Here is a 21,111-nt window from a genome sequence, read left to right on the forward strand (position 1 = left end):
CCCCCTTAAATTCTATAAGGAGAACCTCCTTAAATTCTATGATCGGCTTCAACGACTGCTAATGAAGCCCCATGTCACCAGCTTTCTGCCAAATGTTTTGGAATTTCAGATTTTTGGTCTAAATTTGTGTGGATGGGAAGGTGATGGGGTTCGAACTGAAGCTTTACTACTTTACTATTATTTAAGTTTATGCCCTTTGTTTAGGACTTTGATAATAAAATAATCTCTGGTGATTGGAACTAGCCTGTCACTCAGTGGAGTGCATCCCTCTGCCAAGGCCCAACAGTTCCCTCATGAAGCCACAGTTGCAGCTCAGGAAACTCAAAGATCAGTGTTCATGCCGTCATTTCCTCTCGTTTGGATTATTGCAATTCTCTTTTCACCTGCCTGAGCCAACAGAGTCTACATAAATTACAGCTCGCCCAAATCGCAGTCAAGACACCATGTGTGTCTGGTCGTAACCTGAGGTCCTCCGCGAAGGCCCTACTGGCCATGACACAGTCCCGCTAAGGACCAATGGTGACGGGGCCTTTGCGTTGAAGTGTTATGTGTTGTGTTAAAGAAAAAAAAAAGTCTTGGATCCGGCCTCTGATCCAGATCCCCTCCATAATGTAATAGGTTCTACCCGGACCCATAATACAGTTTCATGGGATTTGGTTGAGTAATTTCTGCGTAATCCTGCTAATGATGTGGTTTGGTATCATGTGTTAGTCAGGGGAGTTTGTTTTGATCTATGTAGGGTCCCCCTTAGGGTTGAGACCCTAAACTCTCTTGAAACACTCCTGCGCTTCATCTCCTCACGTCCTCTCTCTGACTTCAGTTTCAACTCTCAGTTGCTAAAACGGCAGAATGTGGGTTAAGTTGATTTAGAGTTTGAGTCGTCGTCACCCCCCATCAGGTGAGACGCTATGGAGACGGACAGTTGTGGTCACAGGGAGTGAGTCATGTGTGTGTTCATGTGGGACACTAAACATGCCTGGTCTTGTTTATATGGCCCAAGTTTCTTCTGATGTTTTATCTGTTAGTGTTGAGCTCTGGTTAATTATTAGAGAAGTATTTGTTGTTTAGGCCAAACTAAGAAGACTCAACCAGGTCCTGTGGGGGTGTAACTCCACATTCAGGCCAGAGGAGTATAAATGCATAAATTCCATAAGTGTGTTAATGCTAGACATTGTTTTATTGTGGTCATTTCCTCACTTGCTACCAGTTGTGTAGTGTTTGTTTGTTTGTGTTTCACTCAGGCTGCTGTCCAACCATCTTTACTCATCCTCTACATGTGAACTTATTTTTTCAGACACATTTGTACAGAGCCATGCCATCAAAATGAAAATGATTGGAGACAATGTGGATGAAGAGGAGGCAGTGAAACACAAAGTGGCATAACATAGCTCTGAAAGTGGAAACTTGAATTCAATGTGTGTATGTGCACGTTGAGGCTGCGTCACTCGTCTTTGTCGTCATTTCAATCTACAGCAGCTTAATCCCTATTCTGATGATTGATGACGGACGTGTCCTTTGTATCCGATACTTCATGGAACAAATGCAGGATTAAGAACCGAGACAAAGGGCGAATATGCGCCCGACCCCAACATCAACTTCCGCATACAGTCGACAGAGTAGGAGCATCAGAACGAAGCAAAAGAAACAAAAAGTTTAGGATTTCCATCATAATTCCACACTGATTTTAATTTGTTAATTATGCCAGTGATGTGGAAAATGGATCCTTGTGTCACCTTGAGGCCACAGAGGTAACAATGCACTGGTTATGGATTGGAATGGATGGTGTTACTCCATTAGCACTTCAATAGTCTTTGGTGTCTCTGAGAATAATCGCTGTGCCCATCACAGTGTGTGTGTGTGTCAGTGTGTGTGCGTGTGTGTATGTGTGTCAGTCTGTGCAGGCCTGTGTTCCGGCGGGTCTGGTTTCTAATGATGCTCATCCATAATTGAGTGTAACCTCGCAGGGAGAGCGGCCCAGGGTGGCGCAGTGGTTAACTAGTCTGCGGCTGCTCGCCATTACTGTGTGTGTATGTGTGTATGTGTGTGTGTGTGTGTGTGTGTGTGTGTGTGTGTGTGTGTGTGTGTGTGTGTGTGTGTGTGTGTCACAGGGGTCAGCGGCGCACAAAATGCCCAGCATCACAGCAACCTGAGCGGAACACTGTTTAATTGATGTCACCTCTTATAAACTTTCAGCTTTAGATCAACACCAGCTAATTCACTAAAAGACGCGGTGATCTGAGGGACAGTTCGTCACCTCAGCGCTCAGGAGCTCGACCTTCTCATGCACAGTGAAGTCTGGTTATCAGAAAACAGAGGAGCTGGTTTTCTTATTTTCTGGAGATAGAGGATGTTTTAAGCAGAAGTATTTATTCTCAATTCCTGGTGCCTCTGGGAGATGAGGCTAATGAGCCATGTGGAAAGGTAGAAGGTCTGTGGCCATCATCATATCTGAGCTGCAAAAAGAATCATTATAATCTCACCAAATCACATTAGTCTTCATGTGGCTGTCTCACAGACATGTTAAATACCCTCCTCCAGTTGTTATCTGTCTGGCTTCTTAGTATTATAACACAAGTATATGGTGGATTTAGATAATCTACTCCTTGAGCTGTCATCCTGGGTTAGACAGGCTTAAAAATAAGAGCATACAAAATGCCAGACCTAAACCATAAAAAATTCTAGAATAATCACTACAATATTAAAAATCAATTGTATGTTTTGGTTTAAAGTCCCTGGTATTTTCATTTTTTTTTTTCCAGCACATGAACACCGGCTTCTCCCCTTATGGTCAAAAGCGCTTGAATCTTGTCGTCTTTATAAGTTGACATTTTCATCGTCTTCCATCTGTACAACTCCTCTTTCTCCTTCTGAGATATTTGAATCCTTTTTATTAGTCTTGGTCCGTTGCGTATTTGACATCTCACAGAAGAGTCCACTCGCTCGCTGTGAATCTTTATAAGGGCCCGAGCACTGACAGGCACTGACAGACAGTGAGGCCCTATTGAAACTGTAAGGATTATTATTCAGGCAAATGAATTGGCTTTTTGAGGGCTTTAACATGCTCAAATTCTTGCCCAAATTTGCAGAAAGTTAGAAAGTGGAGAAAATGTACGCATTCTAAAGGAATTTCCAATGGGCGAAAAAGTACTTTGAGGTACTTGTACCAGGGCTTACATCAACTTCAAATTGAGATGAGTGTCATCACAACAAGACGGAGATACAAACTAACTCAAAGATCGAGTCACTGCAGGAAGTGAACGAGAGGGGGAGGAGCAGAGATCTGTTTCCGTTAAGAGGAAGTGAAACTGTTCTACAGTCACTGGCAGCAGCTGAAATGGCGCAGCAAGAAAATCAACTGGACAGAGAAAGATTCTGCTGTTCGATCTGTCTGGATCCACTGAAGGATCCGGTGACTATTGGCTGTGGACACAGCTACTGTATGAGCTGTATTAACACCCACTGGGACAAAGGTGAGGAGAGAGGAAGCTACAGCTGCCCTCAGTGTAGAGAGACCTTCACACTGAGGCCTGTCCTGCGGAAAAACACCATGTTAGCGGATTTAGTGGAGGAGCTGAAGAAGACTGGACTCCGAGCTGCTCCTGCTGATCACTGCTATGCTGGACCTGAAGACGTGGCCTGTGATGTCTGCACTGGGAGAAAACTGAAAGCTCTCAAGTCCTGTTTGGTTTGTTTGGCCTCTTATTGTGAAAAACACCTCCAGCGTCATCTTCAGTCCCCTCCACTGAAGAAGCACAAGCTAGTGGAGCCCTCAGAGAAGCTCCAGGAGAACATCTGCTCTCGTCACGACGAGGTGATGAAGATGTTCTGCCGCACTGATCAGCAGTGTATCTGTTATCTCTGCTCTGTGGATGAACATAAAGACCATGACACAGTGTCAGCTGCAGCAGAAAGGACTGAGAGGCAGAGACAGCTCGGGCTGAGGAGACAAACAATCCAGCAGAGAGTCCAGGACACAGAGAAAGATGTGAAGCTGCTTCAACAGGAGGAGGAGGCCATCAATGGCTCTGCTGATAAAGCAGTGGAGAACAGTGAGGAGATCTTCACTCAGCTGATCCGTCTGCTGGAGAAAAGAAGCTCTGATGTGGAGCAGCAGATCAGATCCCAGCAGGAAACTGAAGTGAGTCGAGTCAGAGAGCTTCAGGAGAGACTGGAGCAGGAGATCACTGAGCTGAAGAGGAAAGACCAGGAACTGAAGCAGCTCTCAGACACAGAGGATCACCACCAATTTCTACACAAGTACCCCTCACTGTCACCACTCAGTGGATCTACACACTCATCCAGCATCAGGATCCGTCCTCTGAGCTACTTTGAGGACGTGACAGTAGCTGTGTCACAGGTCAGAGGTCGACTACAGGACATTCTGAGTGAGACAGGGACAAAGATTTTACAGATTTTGTCTCAAGTGGATGTTTTACTGCGACGACCAGAGCCAGAGACCGGAGTTGACTTCTTAAAATATTCCCAGGAAATCACACTGGATCCAAACACAGCAAAGAAACATCTGTTATTATCTGAGGGAAATAGAAAAGTAACATGGATGAGTAAAGAACAGTCTTATTCTAATCACCCAGACAGATTCACTCATTGGTATCAGGTCCTGAGTAGAGAGAGTCTGACTGGACGTTGTTACTGGGAAGTGGAGGTGGGGGTGGGAGAAGGAGTTGGTGTAGCAGTCACATACAAGAATATCAGAAGAGCAGGAAACTCATGTGAAAGTGGATTTGGATTCAATGATAAATCTTGGTCATTATTTTGTAATGGAACCAGATATATCTTTCATTACAACAGTATCAGGACTCCACTGTCAGGTCCTTGGTCCTCCAGAGTAGGAGTGTACCTGGATCACAGTGCAGGTGTTCTGTCCTTCTACAGCGTCTCTGACACCATGACTCTCCTCCACAGAGTCCAGACCACATTCACTCAGCCTCTCTTTGCAGGAGTTAGTGTTAGTTGGTTTAAAGACACAGCTGAGCTCTGTAACCTCAAATAGACTTGAGTCAATAAAAGCAGTGATTTTTATTCTGTGTTTAAATCTTTATCATCTTTTGTCTCCATGTTTTTTGATCAAAGTTCGTCGTGGTAAAGTTTCTGCTCCGCACAGAGATCAGCTGTCAATCAAACACTGACCTTCCTTTATCACACATATTTAGTTGTTCTGTTGTTTTTTCACATGGTGTCACTAAGACGCCAGGTATCTTGCAGAAGGGTTTCAGTAAATGTCTGGAAACGTGCGTTCTCGCATATCTATTTTCCCCTCTGGAAAATAACAGGATCTTCAGTGCAGCTGTAAAAGCAGCTGAAATTTTTACCTCTGTGGACACAGAAGTCAAATATTTCCAGGTCATAATGTTGCTTTAAGCTCCACATGTATTCTTCCTCATGAGGCACCCTTTTATAAAAAGGTTTATAAGTTTTAATAGTTACATTTATCCCTCAGTCTGGGTTTCCAGGTTGTGAAAAATCTCTCGCCAGTGAGTCATCAATATTATGTCATTAATAAATGATTAAAAAACTGGTGTTGATGCCCTGCAGATAAAAACAGTCCTGCTGGAGGAGGATAAAAACTTGAATCTACCGGTGACTTATAACTGATCTATAAAGCTTTAGTAAATTATTTGAGTCTGATTTATAAACTCTCCACAAAGTGAACATTTGGCTTAAAACTTGTAGTTTGGTTCCATGCAGCTGAGCCCATTTATAATTTAGCAAAAAATAAATTAATAAAATGTTTTGGATGGTGGAAAAGTTCCCCAAGCTGCAGGATTATCTTGAGACACTGCAGACACTCTTTACTTTTCTTCTGCAGTTAAACTTTCCCATTTGAAACGTTTGATTGTGTAGTCCTCTGCGGAAGATAAAACTATATGAGTGTAAAATAAAGGAAAAAGTCAAGTGGAATAAGTGAAACCATAACGTAGAAAGAGGTGGATGAGAAAACGAGTGGACGGCTTGGGTTTCCAGCTCGTGGTCTGAATGAATCACTGCTGGATCCGAGTCATATTTCTGATAAGCGAGTGTCGGTGCTGCCAGCTGTTTTGACAGGAACAACTCAGCACCTCCACTTTCACAACACACGGCCGATCCAACACAGACATGCTGGGCCTCCAAGTTTCAAACACACCGACTCTGACAGAGAAGTCTTTATCAAACACAAGCTCGTCACACAGTCCTGCTGCTTTGAGGATTTCTGGCAGTTTCTCCTCAGGATTATTCAATATTTAATGTTTTTAATATTCTAAAACCCTCCATCCCCTCTGACTTGATCCCCGCGAGGCCTTAAAAACACACACAGATTTGTGCAGCTATCCTTATTAGGACTGAGCATTGACTTCCATTCATTGTGGACAAATTAAACAAACCCTAACTGTGACCAAAATGTTACCACTAACCTTTTCTACACAGACTATCTCTCTCTCTTGTTTTCTACCAGACAAGCAATTACTAATGCAGTCTGTCACAGGAAGTCCCATGAGTCAGAGGCGTTCGGTTCAGCTCAGGTTCAAACTGTGAAGGCGACGATGAAATCAACCTGTGAAAGTCAGAGGGAAATGTGTGAAACGTGCACAGAAACTTGACTTTGATGATTCTGTCTTTTTGATCCTCAGCATTCGTGGAGGCTACAACATGTGTTGACCTACAGTGCCATCTGCTGGAGGCCCTGTGTAGTGCAACTTGTTCTGTAGCATCCCATCTGTTTGTATTGTTATACATGAAGTGGTTTGATGAAAGCAAATTTCTCCTCACTCAGAACTTTTTACTAAGTTTCAAATTTCACATGATTGTCAGACCTTTGCATGTGGTCCCACATCAGCACACTCCCACCTCCGCAGTTACTATGGTTACTAGTCCTTGCTTGAACTGAGAAGAAGCTTCAGGCCAAAACAATAAACACCTCGTCACGTATTTCTGTTGCATTATCGTCTTTATGTTTCCAGAGGTTTTTGACTAAATATCAAGGACAATATTTCTGTGGCATTGAAATACCATTGTTCCATTGAACAACATCAAAACAACTATTGCAACCCAGGCACCATCAAATCTGCATATTTTACGAAAAAGTAAATGGAAACACTTATTCAAAGCAGGGAGATTATTGAAGCTTTATTTAAAAGAGGTTTTCGATCAGATTATAACGTCTCTCCTAAAATCAACCCAACCTGCTAAAATAATGACAACAGAATAATCATAATATTTAGTTTTATTTATCACACAATTAAGAAATTGATGCAGTATTTTGTCATTTGGAACACAGTAATAACTATACTTCTGTTGTTGCAACACTGTAATGGAATTTATACAAAATCTTTATATTTAAAAGAGTGTAATAGATTTTATACAATTATTCCATATTTACAGTGTAGGGTTTTTTGTACAATATTTTTATATTTACAGCAGAGTAAGGGAGTTTAGACACACAGACACTCAAAGACGTTTGCTTCAACGTTCGAACAGCAAATTAATTATTAGGCAGAAGCTGCAGACTAATGACTGGAGACTTCACGATATAAGAACACATGGAGAGACAGCATCAAATACTCACCAACAGACACACACACACAAAGAGGGAGAGGAGGGGGAGATGAAGGAAGCGATTTCAAATGGGAAAGATGCTTTGTGTTGACAGATTCGGGAAAGGAGCACTTTGGAGCAACTGGGAAACATCAGGCCTCATAAAGTCACTGAAAAGATTCAGTGGCAGCAACACAATTATCAACTCATAATCACACCTTAGTGTTCAAGAATAGCGGGAGAGAATAAGGGGCGAGAGAAATGGGAGAGGAAGGGTGGAAGAGAGGAAGATGAGGAGAGAAGAGGAGAGGAGAACTCAGGGTAACAAGATTTAAGTGACTTTACGTATTTATTTACAGTTTTATAGTTGATCCTTTTGGGGGGGGGCATTTTTTTCTCAAAGGTGCTGAGAGTGTAGATTTTTAAACTTTAAAGTCAGAGGAAAGCGGTAACAGGACAGAGGAAGTAAGGGAGGAGAGGAGACAGAACAAAGGAAGTAAAGGAGGAGAGGAGACAGGACAGAGGAAGTAATGGAGGAGACAGGGAGGAGGAAAGAAGAAGAAAGCGAGGAGAGGAGAAGACCAAAAGAGGAGAAGGTGAAGGAAAACAAAAAGGAGACCTGACAGGCGGGGAAGACAGAAAGGAGGAGAAATGATGGACGGAGGCAAAGGAAAAAAGAGGAGACAGGACAGAGGAAGGCAGAGGAGGCAAAAAAGAGGAGAGATGAAGGCAAAGGAAAAACAAATATTTTTAAGAAAATGTGTATAAGCAATAGAATAAAAGTATATATATATATTTCTATACACACACACACAACCGCCCATTATCTGTATGTAACCTCTGTGTTTGTTTTCAACACAAGACCTTGAGTATTGAGTGCAAACGGCTCAAAACTGCTCTCTGCTGGTCGCAGGTGGAGAATAAAGAAACTTCAGCCTTTAAAATCTATCACAAACGTTTCTGCCTCTGACACATTGACATGGTTAAAGAAAAAATCACTTTTATTTGATTCTGGACAGTCTTTTCTTCCACTGGTTAAATACAACGTCACAAGTAGCCACTCAGGAGCCCTGGAGTGTTTTCCAGAGCAGCATTTTACAACAACTTAATCACAATTTGAAAGGTTTGGGTCATTAATCCAGGAGGAGGGGCAGTTTGTCCTAGAATGTGGTGAGTTAAACTGAGGAGCACAGTACAGAACAATGCCCAGAGAAAGTAACTGTGAGAATTGAGGTTTGACTATAAGGGAACTCGGAAGGAATCAATCTAGCAACAATGAGAAATGTGTTTTACGTTTTTCTGCCTTGTTAAGTCTCTTTGTGTATCTCACTCTGCTGGCAGATTCTTTTGCTAATTTGGACTTGAAATGCTTCTTTGCATTTAGCAGTATTTGTAGTTTCTGCAGCCTCCAAACTATCCCAGAGTTGTGACCTCGAGGATGATCCAATCAGCGATGGAGCAACGGAGATGAAAATTGTTCATAAAACTTTTGTCAGATGGAGGAACAGCTTCCTCGACAGCTCTGAAGCTTTGCAAGGTTTCAACCTGACAAGATCACTGCTGATTGGTTCTCCTCTACTGGTCGAGCATCTCACCCGTCAATAGATGTACAAGAAAAAAGAAGAAAAAAAATTCAACCAATTGAGAAACAATCCCGTTTCAAGAAAATAAAATATAAAAAATGAAGAAATAATGTATGTATTTACACAGATATTCACACATACAGAGTACACACCCATACATACATGAATCAGCACATACACACAGTGCATCTCACAATCAGCTGTTCTCACGTCACTACAGTCACAGATGTGGGGCTTTAATAAAAAAGGACTTGTGAAATCAAAATGTCAACTATTACAATGTGCTCCTGACTGTATACAAGCTTTCGACAGCCGCAGTGCTGAGCTATGGGAGCTACTGGGTGTTATGGCAGTAGAGCTGGATGTTCTGCTCTCCCTGACAGGACTGCAGTGGAACTATAGTACATGTTCACTGTTGCTCACAGTGTATGTACAAAATCAAGTGAACGGAAAGCATTAGCAAATCTGAAGTCCAAGATGCAAGTATGTTTTTACATGTTATTTCCTATGGACCATTTAATCAGTAAGCAGGACCATAATAACCTCGACTCACATTCACATTCAGACTAAATGTTCAGTCAGACAACTGACACAGCGCTCCAGACAGGGCTTACCACTCACAAGGCAAGTGCAAGGCTTTCCCAACAGTTGGTTCATCTGAACCAGTTTCCTTCATACAAACTGTAGCACATCTGTTCCACCTGTTTTTTGTCAGGGGAAAGTGAAGTGTGATATGTGAACCAGTGCTCCACCAGTCTGTTCCCATTCTGGTTGAGATTAAAGGTTTGAAAACAATAAGACGCTTAGATTTCCTAAGTCTCGGCTCAACATTGATCATTTATGTTTGGATCAGGCCGAGCTTGAACTGTACTCTAGATAAATGTCCAGACAGATTAAGTGCCGACATTGAAACGATGCTAAAAGGGAGGCGAAAGTGTCAGATGACACACAAAATAAATTATTTCATCCAAACTACAGTCACACTGACAAACCGTCTATGTTGTATTATGAAAACACTGAGAACTTGTCATCTTGTCCCAGTCTGCAGCTACTACTGAATCTCCATCTTCACCGTGGAAACAGTCACAGAGGAACAGTGTTTAAAGACTGATAAACAAAAACACAAACAAATGCAGCAACACAAAAGTTACCTGACAGACAATATGAAAGGTGTGGTGACATAGTGTGTGTGTGTGAGAGCTGTAAAGTGTGAAACCAGGCAGTGTTGTGTGGTGTTTGCGGTGTCCTGTGCAACGGTTTGTTCCCTCAGAGTGAGTCCGCTCCGTTTCTGGCTTTTGGACACACTCTTCATTCAAGCGCTGCGCCACTAGACCACACACCACTGCCCCGGAGACAGACCAGCAAATGATACCACAAAATAAATGTATGTTGAAAAAAAGAAAATAAAAAAGAGAAACCGAACGAATTAGCATGAAACCGCGACACCTCAGAAGGTAGGGAGAGCTAGGAGGCCAGTGCTCAGACAGAGGTCAAACATTAGTAGAGTTCAAAATGTCAGAGGTTAACTCTATTTGCTCATAACAGCTGTTATTACAGAGCTGAGTGGGGAATTAATTTGGGGTTAATTCATAGTTTTACAGGACCAATGATAATCCTTTAAAGATCCATTTCACTGAAACCAAATTGCCCCGAACCCATCACATACAGTTTATATATATATATATATATATCTATATATATATATATAGTTATTAACATATATCACAGAGATTTCCAACTTCCAATAAACCCATGAAAAACAGGCAACTGAACCTTTCAACTTTGGACGCAGCTGTGAACGCGAGAGCCGCATGTGGTCAGAGTTCAGAGGTTTGGTCAGTTTTGAAATAGCAGTACTTTCTGTAAATGCTTTAAACTGAAATTATGTTTTCCCAAGGCTTTTTATACATTCATAATACTATGTGAGTGTATAACTAACGTGTGTGTGTGTGTGTGTTTGTTTGTATGGGAATACCTGCCACAAGATATAAATGATCTGCATGAAAGCAGAATAACTTTTGTTCGTGTGTGTGTGTGTTTGCATGGCTCGTCAGGGCTCTTGTCCTCATGACTGAAGCACATTTCCGTAGGAAACAATTGCACCTCATTGGCTCAACAAAGTTAGCCAATCACCAATGACGGAAGCCAGAGCCCCTGGGCCCGCCCCATCGCTGAGACAGGGTTTAGTTGGTTGGTTCGGAATGTGTGTTTGGAGAAAATGGGGCCATAGTCCGTTCCACTTGCGTCGTCGTCATGGATGGAGGGGAGGGGATGTGGTTTCCGCGGTGATGAGAGTGAAGTGTCGGTAGAGTAGAGGAGGGGAGGAGTTTAAACCTCGGCTCCTTTCAAGCCAATTCGTTCCTCCTCCTGTCAGTCACTGTTGGCCTTCTTCAGGGAGAAGGCGAAGATATTGAAGTGGTCGCTGAGCTGTTGCACCTAGAAAATAAAACAAAACAAAAAACAACTTTATTTTAATCCCATTCAAATCCAGGTGTGTGACGTCAAACATGTACCTACACAAGACTCTAACTAGAAATTATGTCTGTCATTCTAAAGTCTCTCAATAAACTTGATTCAGTTTAACTTCAACTCCTGATAAATTCCCCTACACCCAGAAGAAATGGGTTGTTATAAAGGAAAATAGAAAAGTGAAGTATCCTTGTGTGTGCTCTTACCACTGATACACCGTAGTGTATGTGCGCTAGGATGACAGCAAGTGTCCACAGATACAGCAGTAGCGTCTCGCTGGCGACCACTCCGGTGACCGCTGACCCCACCACCAGCGACATGGGCAGCAACAGCCAGCTGAGCGGCTGGCAACGTGTGTTACTCATCTGACACACAATCAGCTTACACTGCGAAAATAACACAAACATGAACACTTGAAGACGGGACTTTCATGTTATCAAAACCACAAAACATGGATCTGTGTGTGTGTGTAGCTGTATTCAGACATGAACTTGGCACAAACTTTACTTGAAACTTTCCTTTCACATATGAAGGACACAGCAGGAGATTGTCAGGGTCACCCACTTCTCAACAACAAGGACAAATTCTGGAGCATTCAGGCGAAGGGTCAACGCAGAAATCCTGGGTTTTTATTTACAGCACGTCAATATGGACTTCGGCCAAAAGCTTGTGAATCTTTGTCTGTGTCTTCTACGTGCATGGCTCCTCTTTTTAGATATTTGTGTTCTTCCAGTTTCACATCTGTTCTCATCATGTTAGACACGTCGATCCCTAAGAATTTTCTGGACGTTTTCCTGCAGTGTTCTCACATGGGCTTACTTTGACATTTTCTGGACATGTTAAAAGTAGGATCGGCAGAAAAGAGTTACTGATACGGACATTTGGGTTCGATCATTCATCCCTCCTGGGAAATGTCAGGAAAATGTCCGGACTTCAGTGCATGTCTGAAAGCAGCTACTGTGTTGAGAAATCTGTAGACTCTCACCGTGACATTGGCGAATGCTGTCCCCACCATGAGGTAGTAGGTCCTGGGCTGCAGCTCAAGGATGTTGGATGGAGAGAACACCACCCAAATGGTGGACAAGACGAAGAGGAGGACAGGAGAGAGGAAGGGCAGGAAGGCTTCGTACAGGTTGCTGTGCTTCAGAGTGTTACTGCGATAAGCCCTGAAACACCACGGGGAGAAAAGCAGTTCAGAGCGCTGAGTCGAGACGATTCTACAACATAATGAGACGCTGATGAGAACGGAACTTACTTCAGGACATTGAGGAGGCTCATGGGTAAGGTCACAGTGAAAGAACAAGCTGGAAATCGACAAACATTGATTAGTGTGGCTGCTTTGACAGAGTGAATGAATTGAGTTCGACCGGTCACGGCTCACCAATGATCATGAAGGTGAAAAGGTCTCTGTAGAGGAAGTGGAACAGGATTGGCTCGTACCACGTTTCCACGCCAACCACAGCAGTGACCAGGTAAACAAGTGAGATGGTCTGGAAGGAGACGAGACATCAGGTCAGCAGGTCGTCAGATGGCTTGAGTGTTAATGTTAACATGAATGTTTATGTGTGTGTGAGTCTTTACCACTTGGCTGATGTCGTATCCCCAGGGCAGAAACAAGATGCCAGTGTTGTACTTCTCCCAGTGAGACAGGATGAAGGAGAACAGCACCACCCACAGGATGTAATACAGCGTGGCCACACCCACACCGCACTCACCACGCCCAAATATGGAGTAAACAGTGGCCACAAAGTAGATGCAGGCCCAGCTGTCCAGGCCGTGATCAAAAAGCTCCCCTAGTGGTGTGGAGGAGTTGGTGCGTCGCGCCTGTTTACCATCGACACCATCTAAACACAAGGAAGAGCACAATACACACACAACAAATCAATATGAAAATTTGTATTGAAAAACATAAACATAAACAAACTCATTTCAGCTTCCTGTCGCTGAATTTACTGTCACAACCTCTAACCCTAAGAGATCCACTCACAAGTGGTCAGTGCTAAGTTCATCTCTTCAGTGGTCAGATGTCACTTCCTCGCTCTGATTGCAAATCATGAAATTAATTTGTGTTCCCATAGATCAATAAATGTTGTTTACAGATGTGTGCAGTGTTGATGTGTTTGTGTGACTGAGCGAGAAAGTGAGAGAGGTAGAGACAAAGAATGATGTCTCTGAATGTGATCTGAGGACGCATTCAAAACAGCAGTATTTAGAGCTGACGACCCACAGATCCCTCAGGACGGATGTTGATTCCAGATCTGAACAGGGTCAACGGTTAGAATCACTGACTGGCAGCCTGTGGAATATTAGAGGACATCTACTCTTTGTATGCACGCTCTTCCACTGCAGGTACGATAAGCTCAGGAACATGCGTTGGCATTTGAATCACTGACTACAAATTGTAATGATTGTGGTGGAGAGTAATGCGAATGTGGCACAAATACATCAGTCTCTTGAAAATCGTAACATCCTTTGTGACTGATAGTTGTCATTTTGTGTTGTTGACAGCAGAGTGAAAGTGTTTCAGGTTGATACAGTACCAATGCTGCGGCATCATCATATTCCACATTCAGATAAATTCTCATTTAAATTGCACATCCATTTTTTTTCACGTCAGAATCTTGACAACGAACGCTTCACACACAACCGTGTTTTCAAATGATGATTCTGCTGATTGATCAATGTTGCATCCTGTTGACATTGGTATCTGCTTTTACCTGATGAAAGAGCTACGTGTCTTTCTCATCAACACAATCACATTTCAACAGACAACACACAGTGATTTATCTGAGAAGAACCATAACGCAATTAAATACATATCCATGTCTCCAGGATGTTACACATACAATAACCCTTTACAGCTATTTTTGTAGCCTGATTGCTTTAAGATGTGAGACCGGCCATGGGGGCCACCGTAGAGGAAGAATTCCCCTGAGCCTCTGGCACAGTCAGAGAGAGAGATACAATAACACACAGGGGTGACGGGGGGTTAGGACTCACCGAGTGTATACGCCAAGAAGTTGAAGATCCCTGCAGCAACCCAGACCAAACTAGGCACGTGTACATGTGCTGCAGCTGAGACACAAAGAGTGTTAATACACATCATCCCACATAGAGACACAGTATTCAGCACTTAATCTCACCTGACCATAATCTGATCCAAACAAATGTAGTTTGAGTTAATCTGACTGAAGAATGGTCCCATTAATGTTTATCAGCATATTATCATGTTCTTTGCTAACGTTTATTCTTGCCCTTTTGTGAAATTTTGAGACTGATTGTGATCGATCAGGTTTTGCAATGGAAACATTTTTGACCAGCATATCTGTAGAGGTCAGTGCAAAGGTCAAGTCTGTGTATGTGGTTATGTGAACCAGGGGGAAGGTCAGTAGTGAGGAAGACCTACCAGAGGCAGTGAAGTCAAAGTCGTAGAAGGCCAACATGAGGAAGTTCAACACAAGAAACATAAAGCCTGTGAATGTAATGAGGTTCGGAGCCAACGATGTCGGTAGAAACTGTTGAGGAGGTGGGAGAAGACAAAAAGAGATTCAAAACAATAACTATAACAATACCACTGTCAATCTTCCTGTTGTAATAATAACGGGGATTACATAATGAGACAGTTATTATTTGCGTCACATATTCTTGGCAGAGATGAGTTTAGGAAAGGGAACATACATATCTTACAAGTGATGTCAGGTTTCAGTCAAGCGGAGATTAACGTAAACAACGGTTTGATACAGAGAAGTAAATTAATGCATCAGAGCTTGATCGAGCTGTTTACGGGGAAAATGGAAACATTCATCGAAAAGATGATGAGTGGTTTGTGCATATGCATCAAAACAACCCACCGCCATTCTCCACAGTCCAGATCAGACTATCAGAGACGGATGTGTTCTGACACTGAGACAAAGGAGAGAGTGTGTGTGTGCGTGCAAGTGTGAACGTGTGTGTGTGTGTGTGCGTGTGCGTGTGTGAGGCTGTGTTGTTACTGTATCTCAGTAGACAGCTTGGAAACCTCATTAATGATGCAGCTCGACCAGACGCCAAAACACAGATCAAGTTGAACAGTTCTTTCTCACCTTCACAACAAAGTTCCAGAACGGGTGCATGACGTAGACGGACAGGGGATTTGAGTCCACTGCGCTGTACTGCAAAGAAACACATTCAGGAAAGTAATCAGTCACAATGCGATCATACATCAAACACCAAGAGTTCATCAAGAGTTCATCTACTTATACCTGTTTGACTTGTGATCATAAGTAAACCAGGAGTTGTAAGAAAAGGCCATGTGGCCTCACGTGTAACTTCTGTACTGGAGTATTTTGGTTGCCTGTCATCATGATTCCAGTCTTTGTAACTTTATCCAGACGTGACGGACAAGTGCGAGTGCACTTGCCCTGGAGTTCAGATAAGGTGTGTATATGAATATGTTTTGAGTTAGGTGTGAATTAAATGTGCTTACTATGGAAACAATATAGCAATTGCAGGGCACAGATTAGCAATATAGCATAAAACTGTTTTTTCAGCATGCACTATTAATCTTCTAATATATTCAGAGAAATTTGATTCACAGATTACAGGAAATTTGACAACACTGAAATGCTTCATTAAGATCTCTGCAAAGATTCTCAGTCATCCAGTTCATGGTTATTCAAAAAAAGGAGGAACCTGAATATGCTTGATCATTTAGGTGCGACATCATCAAATTAAGTCACCCTTGACCTTATTTGGATAGTTCGCTGTGAACCATTATTGTCTCGATATTATGTAATATCAAACAGGTTGGTCCTAAAACAAACAAAACGTTGCCATGTGATTAATCATCACCACACAACTAGAATGACACTCAGTAGAGAGCATAACTCCACCCAGGCCCAACCAGTCCCCTTGAATTCAATCAAGCCCATCCAAACTGGCACACTTATAGAGATATCAGTCTCCTTAGTATGCCTGCTTATTTTAATTTTTTTAAATCAAGAACTCAATTCACAATTTATGAAAAACGTCCTATAATGCACTGTTAAGGAGGTGAGTAAAAGACAAATCTAGGATCTGCCTCTCTGATCAAATCTGCTCCAATTGAATGGGTTCTTGCTTGACTGATACATAACCCTTCCATCAAGTTTCAACAGAAATGGTTTCAGATGCTTTTTGGCGTAATCCTGCCGACAGAGAGATATTGAGCAATGAAAACAGAACCTCCTTGGCGGCGGTTACAATGACCGCAGCTACCATATCCACCCTCGTCTGGTGCAAACATGCCTACACAAACGCCAACCACATTCACACCTTGACAGAGACACAAGTTACTCTCCCATCAAGAGAAGTGGCACTGCAGACTTTGTGTTAAGTGTTGCAAAGGATGTGAGCAGCACAGAGCTGGGTGGCAGCGTGACAAATACCACGAGAACATCAGCAGAACCATCGATAAATCAGACCATGTGCTTTCCACACACAGGTTCTCTTATCAGAAGAGCTACAATCCCTTCATTGACTGTCATTTTGTCACCCTCTGCTCTCCTCCTTCTGCTTTAGGCAATCATAGCCACCACTTATAAAAAGCTATCACAGGGAAAAGGGTCTCACATGCTGATCACCTCAGGGAAGTGGATTCCTAGACTAATCAAAAAGAGGTTGTATTAAAGTGAAAGCCTCAGTGATCTCAGATTTGACGGTTCGGGGACAGAGAACATGGACAAGACAACATTAACACACATGGCGTATAGAGAACAGCCTTACGTCATAACTACACCGCTTATCACCAGGGATTCTCCCCTGGAAACTTCAGGGACACACATTGTACAGATTAACCAAAACCTGTACACCCAGCAAGGGACAATGTCTCCTCTTATCAATACTAGACTGCCTTTTGACTTCCAATGCAATGACTGCCACTCCTTTTTTCTCTCCCTGTCAGCCACTGGTTTCATGTATTTCCACACTGTTATCCAAAGTAAACCCTGTAAACTTAGTGGGAGGGGTGGTGCTGTAACAACACGTGTCTGTGGACACTGTGGAGTCTCTAGGAGGGATCCGAGATGTCAGTGCCTGTCTGGTGTACCTGCTTCCCATCAGTCTGCTGCTTCGAGCTGGTTTACTTTCTCTTCTGTGTAATATCACCAGAACAACGCCACACTAAAGTCTTCTGTTTATAACGGAGACAGGTGGTGGTGGTGTGTGAGTGTGTGTGTGTGTGTGTGTGTGTGTGTGTGTGTGTGTGTGTGTGTGTGTGTGTGTGTGTGTGTGTGTGTGTGTGTGTGGGTGTCTGAAATATGTTGGCCTCATTTTCATATACACTGGCAGGGAGAAAGAGAGGTTAGCTAACTATTAGCACAGTGCGCCAAAGTCAAGCACGACACGGTAAACAATATACTTCCGGTCACCACTTTCAGAATAAACCCTCGCAGACAGAAATGGATCGATTAGAAACGTACGATTGTTTGGTTGGCTTTATTCTTCTGACTTTAAATGTGTGTGTGATGCTTAAGAGACGATTTCCAAGCGTCCCATCGACACACTTTGTTTAAATATCCTAGATCAGGGCATTTACATTAATATGTTCACACTTCGGTGGGGCTTTTGAATAGCTGGCCCCATGTCTGAGCACCAATCAATATAATGTGATTATTCAAAGTTTAATAATAAAAAAACATAAAAATTATATATTATATGATGATTTTAGTAAAGATATCTAAGACAAGCTATAGGGAACCATTTCAACACTTTAATTTTTGAGGAAACGTGTTACTTGCATCCGGCTCGATTTGAGCTAACTTTACACACTGTTCTTTACCTAGCAAGCGCCCTACAGATCGTGACAGCTACACACACACACACGTGCACGCGCGCGCACACACGCACACAGTCTGCTCAATGCTAGCTGCTAACATGCTAACGCAGTCTTTGAATCCTACCTTGTATTTGTCGAAGCCCGCCAGCTGATCCTGGGTGACATACTCGTAAAGAGCCATGATGGCGCAGTGTGGCTCCGCGGTGAGATGAGTGAATATCAAATCCCCAACGTTAGCTGCCGAGTCCGAGCACCATGTAGCTTTAGCCGCTGTCGTTCACGCCGGGTGCGGTGATGTCGAAACATTTCAGCCCCTCCTGCAGAGGGTGAGCGCTATGCTGACCGCGGCTCTCTACCGCCACATCTGGCTGGGATGACCATGATCAAATATAAGAGAAAAGCACGATTGCGTTGTGTTTAATGTCCCCAAACAATTCAACTGTACATAAACATGGCGTCTCTGAAGAAAACGAGAAATGCTGCTGTTCATTGAGGTGTTTATTTGCATTAGTCGATCACTGAGACCTGCTCTATTCAATCTACTTCTACGGCGCTGCAATGCTTGACGTGTCTTTCCCCTCAAACCGGAAGTAAGACCGGTTTGCTTGTCCGTTCCAGTGCAGCTGGAGAATCACTTGAGCCGAGATCGAAAGCTACGATCAGAGTTAACGTGAGTATTTACAGTGATTACATTAACACTGCAGGGGGCTTTTCTTTATAGTTTTGTTGATGCTATATATGTAGCGTTCCCTATAGTGGCTAGTCTCACCAGTGTCGGGTGTTGTAGTCGGCTAGCTAGCTGGTTAGCTAGGCTAACATCACACTCATTGATTGTACATTCGTAAGAAGTGGCCGTGATTCATCAGAGTGATTTCCTACAAATTCATATGCAAAAGTCAGATATGCACTCAGTGTTTGGCGTCGTGTGGTCAGAAATTCACTTTCTCTATTCCAGATGATCTTTATCAAACCTGTGGTTGTAGATCTTTTACTGACACCACACCAAACATAACGTCACTGCCAACTACTAATATCTCTTTTATTTTTAAAAGCTGAGTTGCTTTTTCCTACCTTTCTAGTTACTAGCAGATATCATCATGCCAACTGTTAATCTGATCTAAGTCCTCAATTCTGATAATCTGAATCTGTGAAATGACCATCTCTGCTAGTTCATGTCACACCATCACATCATTGATATGAACAATCATGTAAGATTTTTTTCAGCAAGATCCATGTATTCTCTAACATTTTTTCCATCATGTTGATAGACACCATATCTCACAACGTTAAAGAAGGTGTAAAATAATTCCTTGATCTGCCCTACAAAGTTCTCCCCTGACCCAAATCCTTCCACCCAATGGACAGGGGTGAAAACACAACCTCCTTTGCAGAGGGAATACAAATATGATTTAATAACTAACCTAACCTTGCACTTGTTGCACCATGTCTCTCTATCCTCTGCAGAATGGTGACAGACGTGCAGCTCGCCATATTTGCCAACATGCTTGGCGTGTCATTATTCCTACTGGTCGTGTTGTATCACTACGTCGCAGTCAATAACCCCAAGAAGCAGGAGTAGGGTGTGCCAACATGATCGGAGAGGTGAGAGCAGTCTGTGTGTGTCCAAGGTGTTTCATTTCACCACTTTCTTTGTTTTACCACTGTCAGTCCTGCTCCACTGTGAACAAATGTACATCTTTAAAAGTCCCTTCTGTAGTAAAATGTGTATTCAGCATACTAATGATTGAAAGCAGCAAAGTATGTTGCAAAACATAGACGTTAATGTTAACATGCATGGCTCATGGAGAACTCTAGAGTTTTGTTTATATGTAGTCACTGAACATCAGTATGAATGTGGTCAAACACATGTTAATCCATTGAATGTTTTTTTGTCTCCACAGATGAGATGGGCATTGAAGCCGCCACCTTGGAAACAACATTCCACATCATCCCAGCCTCTTTCCAAGAGATGAATTTCTACGTTGTTCTGGTTGCACATTTGTCTTTTTTTGTATAAAAAAAATGTAAAGGACATTTGCCTTGTATGTTTTTTTTACTAAATTCCTTTAAGTCATCCTTTTATGTACTGTGTATTTGGAAACTATTCAGACACCTTCACCTTTTTTTACAATTATTTCCCCAGAAATTGTTCAAATGTTCAAGTAAAATGAAAAATTAGGTTTTTCTGTTTGCCAATGTGGAGTCAAGAGTTAAGATTTAACCATTCAAACAGGCTTCAACATAAAAAATAAAGGGGCCTGGATTCTTGGAGAAAGCACGGTACATGATATATAGATTATTTTTAATTCAAAGCATGTTTATTTCATGAATATTTATGCTTCAAGTTTTCAACATAGTATAATCTACATCAGGTTGCCTTATTTATCTAAAATATATATAGATAGATATCTTGCCAAATGCTCATAATAGTATTAACCCACCTTTGGAATCTTTCATATATCAACTTTTGTCTCAATCCTCCTGTGTATTTGGGGGGAAAAGAGCCTCATGTTGCAGCTCTCTTGTACGTCTCATTTCCTCTGGGACCTCTGATGTCTGCTGCTTTCATTTGACCCTCCAGCTTCACAAGCCTCCAAGGTCCCGCTGCAGAAAAGCTTTCTCACCACATGATACTGCCCCCAGCAGGCTCCATATGTTTTGGTGGCCTTCCCCATTAATGTTATTTTCATATGGATGCGGTGGGTGGTGTGATGTAAATTCTGCAGCTGTCCCACA

The 21,111-nt window shown here is 42.5% G+C and overlaps 3 protein-coding genes across 3 annotated transcripts; 2 read left to right on the forward strand and 1 right to left on the reverse strand.

Annotated features, from left to right (window-relative positions):
* The first annotated feature begins 3,334 nt into the window (after positions 1-3,334).
* On the forward strand, positions 3,335-5,057 carry LOC133024543 (tripartite motif-containing protein 16-like). Its single transcript, XM_061091685.1, has one exon. The coding sequence runs from the start codon at positions 3,335-3,337 to the stop codon at positions 5,009-5,011; it is 1,677 nt and encodes a 558-aa protein (XP_060947668.1). The 3' UTR covers positions 5,012-5,057.
* A 3,451-nt stretch (positions 5,058-8,508) lies between these two features.
* selenoi (selenoprotein I) lies at positions 8,509-18,673 on the reverse strand. Its single transcript, XM_061090947.1, has 10 exons — positions 18,500-18,673; positions 15,665-15,733; positions 14,989-15,097; positions 14,583-14,657; positions 13,164-13,426; positions 12,964-13,072; positions 12,838-12,886; positions 12,568-12,748; positions 11,789-11,968; positions 8,509-11,549 (listed from the first exon to the last, which is right to left on the reverse strand). The coding sequence occupies exons 1-10, from the start codon at positions 18,554-18,556 to the stop codon at positions 11,442-11,444; spliced, it is 1,200 nt and encodes a 399-aa protein (XP_060946930.1). The 5' UTR covers positions 18,557-18,673; the 3' UTR covers positions 8,509-11,441.
* A 275-nt stretch (positions 18,674-18,948) lies between these two features.
* Positions 18,949-20,407, forward strand: ost4 (oligosaccharyltransferase complex subunit 4 (non-catalytic)). The gene is made up of 3 exons (XM_061090950.1): positions 18,949-19,045; positions 19,840-19,977; positions 20,277-20,407. The coding sequence occupies exon 2, from the start codon at positions 19,841-19,843 to the stop codon at positions 19,952-19,954; it is 114 nt and encodes a 37-aa protein (XP_060946933.1). The 5' UTR covers positions 18,949-19,045; position 19,840; the 3' UTR covers positions 19,955-19,977; positions 20,277-20,407.
* Positions 20,408-21,111: the final 704 nt, after the last annotated feature.

The sequence above is a fragment of the Limanda limanda genome, chromosome 18 (assembly GCF_963576545.1).
Source record: "Limanda limanda chromosome 18, fLimLim1.1, whole genome shotgun sequence".
Lineage (NCBI taxonomy): Eukaryota > Metazoa > Chordata > Actinopteri > Pleuronectiformes > Pleuronectidae > Limanda > Limanda limanda.

Excerpts from the sequence above, each read along its gene's own strand:
- ost4 (XM_061090950.1), top strand. The coding sequence starts at position 19,841 with ATGGTGACAGACGTGCAGCTCGCCATATTTGCCAACATGCTTGGCGTG.
- LOC133024543 (XM_061091685.1), top strand. The coding sequence starts at position 3,335 with ATGGCGCAGCAAGAAAATCAACTGGACAGAGAAAGATTCTGCTGTTCG.